This window comes from Astatotilapia calliptera, chromosome 11 (genome assembly GCF_900246225.1).
Source record: "Astatotilapia calliptera chromosome 11, fAstCal1.2, whole genome shotgun sequence".
NCBI lineage: Eukaryota > Metazoa > Chordata > Actinopteri > Cichliformes > Cichlidae > Astatotilapia > Astatotilapia calliptera.
The window spans coordinates 28,863,705-28,874,685 of record NC_039312.1 but is presented as its reverse complement, the minus strand read 5'-3'; the positions used below and the strand labels follow the sequence as shown (position 1 = coordinate 28,874,685).

Here is a 10,981-nt window from a genome sequence, read left to right as displayed (position 1 = left end):
GCTAAGATGATGAAAAATATGCAATGCAGCAATGTTAACAAAATGTACATGCAAGACAGCTGGATTCTATAATTAGATTTAAACATCATGAAAACACAGAGAAAACAAAAAATGTAACTTTCTTTATGCTGATGATACATTTTTGATGTAAGATGTGTGTGTTGTAGGAGGATCAACGATTTACAAGTTGGCTGGAATCAGTTTCGGCCTGCTATGTGTCATACAATCATCACTCAATGTCTATATGTGGCTACAAGTCGGTATGTATCAGCCCACATTTTACAAGTCACAGTAAAAACTAAACAAAAACAAACAAACGAACAAACCCATATCTGATTCACTTTGTAGATGAGAATTCCAACAAATCAAAAAACAGTTCAACTTGCAATTTTACCTCAGTGTCAGCTGATGACATCAGAGGAGTGCTTTTAGAGAGAGACCAACTTCTTCGAGAGAAAGAGCAGCTGAATCAATTTATAGATCAGCTGCTGCAGACTAAAGACAAACTGCTTGAAGAGAACAGTCAACTGAATCAAGAGAACAGTCAATTGAATCAACATAAAGATCAGCTCATTCAAGAGAAAGACAAGCTGCTTGAAGAGAACAGTCAACTGAATCAAGAGAACAGTCAACTGAATCAAGAGAACAGTCAATTGAATCAACATAAAGATCAGTTCATTCAAGAGAAAGACAAGCTGCTTGAAGAGAACAGTCAAATGAATCAACATATTGATCAGCTCATTCAAGAGAAAGACAAACTGCTTGAAGAAAACAGCAGACTGAATCAAGGTAAAACAAAACTGATTCAAGAGTCAAGCCACTTGCATTAGAAATTGGAAAGACACGTACATGTGTAATGTCATCAAACAACACTTCAGTGAAAATTAGCTAAACTAAGCTAAAGTTAGAATTAGTAAGTAAAAGAAATAAGTCAGAAAATTCAAACATTACTTATCTATTCCAGTACCTATGGCGATGGATGAATGTGATTGAAAATTCTGCACCAACTGAGCTATAAATGTTTTATTTGGTGATAAATGGGATGGAAATCATTTCATAAAGATTCAGTCTTGTCGTGTTTATTTAGCGCTACCAAACCTTCCAAGATGTTCCCCGGGATGGAAAAGATTAAGGTCAAGCTGCTACCGCCTTTCCTCTTTTAAATCCACCTGGGAGGATGCCAAACAAAACTGCGAGAGGCTTGGAGCTCATTTGGTGATTATCAGTGATGATGCAGAAAAGGTATTTAGATAAACTTTTTCCCCTATAAACTTAAAACGTTTAGCAGAATAAAGCCACTCTCGTTTGTATTGCAACAACAATAGTTATTATTTGATTTAGTCTCTGGTGTGTTCTGCACTCCCATGTTCCGAAATGTCTGAATTATTTTATTGTCATCCTCCAACCAAAGTGAATAAAAGATTAAAACCACTTTCCCTCAAAACAGGATTTTGTCAGGTCTTATGGACAGGCTGTACATTTTTGGATCGGCTTCAAATATGAGTGGAACAACATGAGCAATATGTGGACATTGAAATGGGTGGATGGAAGCCAACTGTGTTATAAGTGAGGCCCTTTGAATCTTAAATCACCACATCGATCCTGTTATCTTACACTATAAAATGTCTGATTGCCCACTGAGGCAAGAGCTACACACCAAAGGACTCCTTTTTTGATTGTAGTTAGCTGGTTAAGAGCAGCAGAGAAGCAACAATTATTAACCATTTAGCCTTAGTAGAGCCACTGCTGTTCTGCTATTTGTTAGGCGCATTTCAACCTCAACACTCCAAAGCCTCATGCACTGAAAACATATTTGTTTTTTCTTCTAGCAACTTCGGACAAACATCCTCATCCTCTACACTCTGGACTTGTGCGTACCAAAGTGCAACTTGGTCCATTTGGGATACTGCTGAATGTAACAAAAACTACTACTGGATGTGTGAGAAGGAGTTAAACTTCTAGCTTGACTTTAGTAAATAGAAAAAAGCATCAAACAGCAAAACTGATTATTCCCACACACACACACGCACACACACTATTCTGAATCGCCCAAATATTGTAGTGCCCTGAAATAAGAGAGTAGAATTTATCTGTGATTAAACCATACACATACCAAATTCACATGTAAATACTTGATACCTGAATTCAGAGTTCTAACCTTGCCCACATGACATGTAAAATGTGTCTGTGCAGTGTATTTTAATTTTCTGTGTAATATGACAAAGCTGCTTTATTTCTTATGTACATCTGACACTGCTCGTTGTTGCCATTTTCTTTTATATTAGACTGCATTTTAAATAAAGTGATAATAAAGGACTTTGTATAATAGTTGTACTGACCATATGTGGCCACTTGACAAGGTTTTATTTCTGTGTTTTTAAGATCTAATAAGGGTGAACCTGTAGCCTGTCCCATTTTCTATATGCTTCATGATAGAAAAAGAAACCAAAACCCTTTAATTTTTTAAGTAAAGATTATACTTTTTCTTTCAGTGCTCAAAAATAAACAAATAACAATACATTGGATATTAAATGCAGTTTATTCCTTGCTTTTCTGTGCTGTACTTTGGTTTGTAGATTGCATGATAAAACATCATATGCAATAATTCTCAAAGGTAATTCTGATATTTCAGTTGTTTAGTCTTTATGAGACAGATCTCTCCCTTTTTTTCTTTTGTTTTTGCTGTTTTTTTCTTTTTCTCTATTTTCTCTGTCTCTGACAGCAAAATGTTATTAAAAAGCAAACTCACAACATTATGAATCCCCAGGAAAGTAAAGAGTGGATGATTCAAAGAATATATTGGTTCTTACTTCTAAGAAAAGTACGTTTTAATCCAGAAAGAGGAACAATTCTCTGGATTTTTTTTTCCTTCCTGGTTTTGTTACAGCTGTGGCCACACCTACGCTATCAGCACCCTTTAAAGTAAAACTGCTACCAAAGTCCTGGACTGTGAAGAAGGATTTTGGTTTATCTGGATAACTGCAGGGTTATTGTTGGTTTTTTTGTACAAAGAAGGTGGTTCACTTCTTACTGGGCTAAATTGCCATGGTAACATATGGAGCAGGTATGCCTATTAACAAATCAATTCTCCAAAAAATAATGTCATCACTTCTGGAAGATCCCTGGGGAATCTGCAGGGAGAGTAGGCGGGTCTAAACTCTTTGTTTTAAAGTCTTTTTTTTTAAACAATTAAATGTATGAACCTAAAACAGGACATTTACACTTTCAGACCTCATGTCAAATTTGTATGTAGGCTGCCTATGTTTGAAATCTGTTTTTCTCTATTTTTATATTTAATCTTTTCTCTCAAAACCCAGTTAGCTATCATTAACTGTTTTATAAGATGACCTTCTAGGTCATCTTATAACATCATATATAACACTACAAGAGCTTTGGGATCAAGAAAATCAATTAGCTGCCAAGGATGTCACACTCAATTCTGAGAACTAAACATGTATTTAATTATATTTCCCCCCCTCTTTCTTTTAACGATATTCTGGAGCTTGAAGCAAGTTGTAGAAAACATCCAAAAATAGTTGCTATGCTGTTCTTCAGCACATTTTGCTGCATCTTCTTTTACCAGGTTGTCAAATATTTTTTGATTACAGAGTGACTTTGATGCATCAGTGGCAGGAGTGACACAAACAGATAATACTCAGCCAAAGGTTCAGAATACGCCGATTTAGGGAAATTTGCTTTCTTAATACTTTTTTTTTTTTTTTGGTTTTGTTACCAAGTTACCACAGGAAGGAAACTATGACTGAGCTAAGCCAAAGATAGCTTGTGAGGGAAGAAATAAATTACATAACAAGTTTTGACCAAGTCTTCTCTAGAATGCTGCTTATGTTGCAACAAGTTCAGGAGAATCTCCCATTTAAGTTAATATTATATTATGTTATTTTTTAAAATTAATTGCAATGTATGCTCATAATAAATTTTGTTAAACTCCTTTTAAAAGGATATAAGTATTAACCCCAAGAGGGATAGAAAGAGTTGAGTGTAGAAGGTTTCAGAAAGACACAGTTTCAGACAGGACAGGCTGCTTGGCCTTGGGTGTATAATAACAGGATGTTCTAATCAACAAGAAGTAGAGACGTCATTGTGTCAGTTAAAACTGAAATCAGCATGAAAATAAAACATTCCTGGTAACAACTGTAAGGTAGGAGGAGCTTTCTGACACAGGGCAAGATCCCAGACTGGTGGTCAAAGACCAGATAAATCAGGGAGCGCTGAGGCTAAACCACAGTATTTCCCCATCAATAGCCAATCACAATTATTTTCCTGTTTTCATGTGTCTAATATATACTTTAATGAATTATGAATTGTACTTTGCTTCTGCATGTGCAGACTGCCTGACTTCTGCAGAGAAGTCCACTGCTACGCAAGTCGAATCTTTAACTGCCCAACAATAAAATATAACTAACAGATAGATTGTCTCCTGAAATTCTCTCAGTAAAAAAGAACTCCACACAGGTAACCACGGGAGGAGTACTGAAGGGCATGAGCACATCTGTAAATAACACGTTTTGGATTATTCTTGCACCATGGATCAAGAGAACACCTTATGGGAGTCGGGAGTTTTGCCTTAAAGGAAACTGCACAGTTTGGAACACTTTTTGCTTTGCACTGTAAATAAATTCACTGTTGCTAACCATGAAAGGCCTATGTTAGTGTCCTGTTCTTAATTAAACATGACAGATGAGGCTTTGTGTTTTATGTCATTATTTATTTTATTTTATGTCATTATTTATCCTTGCATCTTTGTAATGAGTAACTTCAGAGTTTCTCCTTTAAATCTGAATGAAGCCAGAGATATGAGGAAGCGAGTCAGTGTGTATGAATTCATCAAACTGAAGAGTATAAATGTGCTAATGGTCCAAGAAAAACACAGACTGTTTAATTGAGACAGACTGGAGGGAATGGGAGGGAGAAAGGATTTTGAGTCATTTAAACACAGCCAGTGGTGGAGTGGCGCTCCTTTTTTCAAAAAACTTCCTACCAGAGTCCTGTGAATTTCAGGAGGTGGAAAGGGCAGAATAATGGTGGTGAAGGCAAAGTATGGTGTGTTTAAAAATGTATTTGTGGATGTGTATGCTTTACATACAGGATGAGAAAGGGTTCTTTTTTTTCTTTTTTTGAAGATGCTTGTAGCTCATGGAGAGGGAAATCAAGAAAGACAAGGAGCTGGGGGAGCCTCTAACCTTAAAGGAAGTTCAAACTGCTTTACAAAGTATGCAAGGAGGAGTATACAGCTCGTGGAAACTGTAAGTATACAGTGAAGGAGTACAAATACCTGGGTGTTCACCTCAATAATAAACTGGACTGGTCCACAAAGACAAATGCAGTCTACAAAAAAGGGTCTAAGTTGCTCTGTCCTGGACTGTCCGCTGAAGTCCATAGAGCAGGTTGGGGTGGAGAAGATGTTGTCTAAGCTAACATCCATCATGGACAACACCTCCCACCCCCTGCATGAGACAGTAAGAGCTCTGAGCAGCTCGTTCAGCAGTGGACTTTTACACCCACAGTGTAGGAAGGAGCGCTACCGCAAGTCAATCTTACCAGCAGCTGTCAGACTATAACACAGTGCAACATTTTTTTGGTTATCTTACTCGTCAGCTTGTTTGTTCACTGTACATTTGACCAGAATTATTCACATCACATCACATCCTGTTTATGACAGTTAAAATAAATAACATTCATAAAAGAAATCAAATTGTCTCGCATATATTGTGTTAAATAGGCCTATACTACTTTACTTTAATGTCAGTCATAAGGGTGATACTTTAATAGACATATATTTTATGAGGTGGTACTCATTGTAAAAAAAGTTTGAGAACCACTGTTCTAGTCTATAATTTGATTGGCAAGCATCATACAATCCTTTCTCAATTATTATTATTTATTTATTTTGTGTCTACAAGTTTTAGCCCACACCTAGACAACAATCACACATTCGCACATTCACATGCGTGCTTGTAGCTCAAATTGCACACCTGTACTGATTATACTATGATTTGGAAAATAGTAAACAGTAAACTGTTTTACCTCAGGCACACAGCTATGAAATGATTTCTCTGCCTATTTGGATGAGCTTCCATCTCTGCTAACATGTTCAAACTGCCCCACTGACATCCTGAAATATGTCTGAAACTCCAGATCAAACCCTGGTGCTGTCTTCTCGTGAGAATTAGATGAACATAGAATCTCAGTTTCATTCTTTTCTTATTTAGTAACATCAGGACTAGCTCATCATCTCCTCATGTCAACTTCATTTTTTTCACAATCCGTTTTTGAGGTCAAGTTTTCCGCAAAAACTGAGCGCGTATGTACGTTACACGGTGATTTCAGATGCATAAAATTCTGAACATCGTGTCAGTTTTATGCAGTGCCTTCAGTGTTTAGTGCTCTTTAGACATAAATTAAATTTTTTTACTTTTATCAAAATCTTATGGACTTTGGAAAGAGTACAGCAAAAATGTAGACCTAATGTAGAAGGGGGAAGTGATGAGGCACGAAAATGAAATGTGAAGGATTTATTAGACAAAAATCTCTGAAAGGGAGAAAAGCAAAATACAGGGTGGGCCATTTATATGGATACACCGTAATAACATGGGAATGTTTGGTGATATTAAAGTCCTGTTTGTGGCACATTAGTATATGTGAGGGGGCAAACTCCTCAAGATGGGTGGTGACCATGGTGGCCATTTAGAAGTCGGCCATCTTGGATACAACTTTTGTTTTTTCAATAGGAAGAGGGCCATGTGACACATCAAACTTATAGGTAATGTCACAAGAAAAACAATGGTGTGCTTGGTTTCAACGTAACTTTATTCTTATGTAGTCTCTGGTGTGCTATTCACTGTTATCTCCTGAAATGTCTTAAATCAGCTGTCCAACACTCCATCTGATGTTTTATGGCTGTTCTCAAATCTAAGTGAATGAAGCATCCTAACTACAGTTGTTCCAAAACAGAAACTGGTGAGTGAAGTCAGATGTGTTGTAAAAGTTTGGATTGGCTTAACAGGTCAGAAAAAACTTTGCTTCTTCTGGATTTTGACATGGGTGTATGGAAACACACCCAGTTATAAGTGAGTCTTTTTAGATGTGAAATTGCGCCAAAACAATCAGGAGAAATTGTAATTTCTGACTTCTCAGAGAAGTCCAGTGTGACGACTCAAATTTGTGTATGAAAATGTGAATTCCATTTGTAATTATTCCTTATTTTAAAATATATTTTCAGCTTAAAAAGTTTTTTGACAAATTTCTAAAATATGTTGTCATATTTTTATGACAGGTGGTGTAATACATTGCAAAACATTCCTATTGATGCAATGTAATTATCAACACTTTTTCTTATCTTTAACCACAAAATAATTTATGTGTGCTTTTCAAGTATTTGTATAATATTGGATTTTATAAGTAAAGAGTTGTACTGACTGCATGTGACCACTAGATGAGAGTGTTTGTTTGTTTTTTATATTTACTGAAGCCTTGTTTTGGCTGCATGTCAATAAAATACATTTTGATGACAAAGCTGGAACTAAAACTTTGTTAACATGTTATTGCTGTGCATCAAATCATCAAAAAATCATTCACTATAAATCATTTAATCTTTTAAAATGCCCTAAACATGGCAAAATAAGTTTGTTTCACCTCAAATTGTACTGTAATTTTGGATAAAACACATAATTCCAAAATATCTGTAACACCCTAAGAATCTGTTCTATTTAAAATGCTGTCTCCTATGTCACACAAAATTACTGTCTTGTAGTTTTGGTGCTATCTGTTTTACTTTCATGAGCTGGTGCAAATGATTGAAATTTATTCAGAGGCAGAGAGAATCTATTTGTCCCAGAAATACATGGCATTTTCTAGTGTCTGTAGTTGTAGACTGTGGAATGAAGATAAAACTGAAACTGATGTCTAAAACTGGTTGAATAAAGAACTGCTGTTTATAGTTTTGAACCAACAAAGGCTTGAAATACTAAATGCAAATTTTCAGAGCATACTGCATGAGTGACAATTTGTGAGCTGTCCTTGAAAAGCGGAGCACATCCCACTTCCTCATCCTGATAGGAAGTCAAATAGATGCGGCCAAAGAGGTTATCCTCTTATCAAGGTCAGCATCCATGTATGCCCCCTATGCTGTTATGTAATATGCTGAGCAGTAAACACACTCATTGTGCCAGTATGTAATGCCTTCTTTATTAGTCACATTGACAGGTGGGAATAAAAGACAAATACATAACCTGTGCCATTTTCAGCACAGCTAAAAGGCCAACAGAGTCCCAAACCACAAAGACACTGCCACCATTGATTAGCTGTTTCAAATCAAAGATACATGAATATGAAGCTAATTACAGAATATAACACCAGCCAGAAATCTAAGCTGCAAAGGATGATCTGTCATTTGTCACAGCTCAGCTTGTAGACTGAAACAAAAGAGAGGAATCAGACAAGGTGACAACTTAAAATTACAAACCATAATTAAAGACAACTTGTTTGTCAACAGGTCAGTAGTGTACAGTAAAGCATATATATATATATATTTGTAGAAACAAAAATATCTCCAGAAATCATGCCATAGCTAAGGTGGTCTAAGTCAAAAAGCTGGTAGCAATGTCAGGACATGGAGCAATGGAGGGGGGAGACTGAGGAGAGGAAGCTTTTATAGCAAAGTTCACTGGGCCCCAGGGTAGCGCAAGCAGAACAAAGTACAACACAACACAAAATCCCAAACAGAGACCTCTAGTGCCATTGAGTTGTTACAAACAGGTGTCTTTGTCTCTCTTATTCTTCTCTCATCTCTTTGCCTCTATTACATCAAACCTCAACTGCATTTCTATGAAAATAAATAGCTACACCTAGTTTGGTAATAGAAACTGACCTCTTAACTGAATGTAACTTGCTCTGCAACCTTCTAAAAATAGCAGTGATCTGGTGCAAGTAAAGTAGTGTAAAGTTGGAGGTACAGATACTAGCCTGCATATCCTGACCTTTTCTATAAGTTTGGGCAGCAGGAATCTCCATATAGACATTTACTGTACTACAGTGTTTTTACTTATAGTCAAGATGTAATATAAATAACCTGCTAGTCTTTTTTTTTTCTTTTGATTTCCACTTAAAACATATCAGCTAAATAAATGGATGCAAATAAATAAATGCTTTGAAAGTTTTGAAATATAAAAGGTCATTCACTTCTTGTTCTGTATCACCCTAAACGTCAACTGCACCTCTACCAAGATGAACAACAAAGTCATGCCCATTCCTGATAATCAGAATCAGAATCAGAATCAGAAAGGGTTTTATTGCCAAATGTTGGGCAGGTTTACAACATTAGGAAATTGCTGCGGTGCTTCAGTGCAAACATACTGTCATAAATTACGCTTAAATAGACATGAAAATAAAAATAAGAATAAGAATTAAAAGTGCTAAGTAGATAGATATATACATGATATATACATGAGTGCAGGTGGTGATCAGTGCCAAACATGGAATGATGCAGTGAACACAGCGTAGGGTCATGTGTTAGTGGTGGGAACAGTCATACGTTTATTGTTCATGTGTGCAAGAGGGGAAGAAACTGTTCTTATGGCGAGAGGTTCTGGTGCGAATGGACCGGAGCCTCCTGCCTGAGGGGAGCAGGTCAAACAGACTGTGTCCAGGGTGAGAAGGGTCAGCTGAGATCCGAGCTGCACGCCCCAGTGTCCTGGAAGTGTACAGGTCACGCAGAGATGGGAGTCTGCAGCCAATCACCTTCTCAGCAGAACACACAACACGCTGCAGTCTCTGTTTGTCCCTGATAGTGGCTCCAGCGTACCACACGGTGATCGAGGAGGTGAGGATGGACTCGATGATTGCAGTGTAGAATTGCATCATCGTCCGTGTTGGCAGGTTGAATTTCTTCAGCTGCCTCAGGAAGTACATCCTCTGCTGGGCTTTCTTAATGACGGAGGTGATGGTGGGCTCCCACTTCAGGTCCTGGGTGATGGTGGTACCCAGGAAGCGGAATGAGTCCACAGAGGTGATGGGGGTGTCAGTCAGGATGATGGGGGGGAGTGGAGCTGTGTGCTTCCTGAAGTCCACAATAATCTCCACTTTCTTCTGGGCATTCAGCACCAGGTTGTTGTGGCTGCACCAGGACACCAGACGTTCAACCTCCCTCCTGTAGGCAGACTCATCCCCGTCAGAGATGAGTCCAATAACGGTGGTGTCATCTGCAAACTTGATTAGCTTGACAGACTGGTGGGTGGAGGTGCAGCAGTTGGTGTACAGCAACTGTCTTCCTAACTGACTGTTTGACTTGCTCTGCAACCTTCTAAAAATACAACAGAATTATTCTATAGAATGCCTAGCAGAGGGTTCAGTTTAACCAGTCACGGGAGTAAAATGGAACAGTGTTCACAGGTGCACAGGTACTCTGACTTCCTTACAGAGTCCACAGACATGCATGTGCTAGGTTAATTAACAATCATAAATTTTCAGTAGGTGTTGAAGGTGAGCATGGACATTCTGTCTGTCTCACTGTGTAAGGCTGGCAGGCTGGCAGAGTGTACCCTGCCTATTGTTCTGTGACAGCCAGGAAAGACTTGAGCATCCCCCAGCCCTGAATTGGATAAGTGATGGATGGATGGATGGATGGATGGATGGATGATCATAGGGTTCTGATCAGTGTGAAAATTCTTCTCTAGTAACCAGTGCTAGGTATACAGATGTGAATTTCAGAATTCATCTGTCATTCAGCTTTTTATTTTCACAAATTGTCAGATAGTTTTTATACCAGTTTTGTAAGGAAAATATTCAGTAGTCTATTTGTCACAACACAATCATTTCTTCACCATTTGTTTTAAATAATTAAGAAGTGAAAGAAAATAACTGAGCAGGAGGATATTTTAGAACGAAATAAAGTCAGGTTTCTACAGCATTTTTCTTCAGGAGCCGACACTCTAATCTGAGCTACTTAAACAAGCGCTTCATGACA

At 37.6% G+C, this 10,981-nt stretch overlaps 1 protein-coding gene across 1 annotated transcript; it reads left to right on the top strand.

The window, feature by feature from the left end:
• The first annotated feature begins 501 nt into the window (after window positions 1–501).
• Window positions 502–2,302, top strand: LOC113032726 (snaclec bothroinsularin subunit beta-like). The gene is made up of 4 exons (XM_026185787.1): window positions 502–789; window positions 1,088–1,242; window positions 1,448–1,566; window positions 1,830–2,302. Exons 1-4 carry the CDS (start codon window positions 717–719, stop codon window positions 1,960–1,962), a joined length of 480 nt encoding a protein of 159 aa, XP_026041572.1. The 5' UTR covers window positions 502–716; the 3' UTR covers window positions 1,963–2,302.
• The last annotated feature ends 8,679 nt before the right edge of the window (window positions 2,303–10,981 follow it).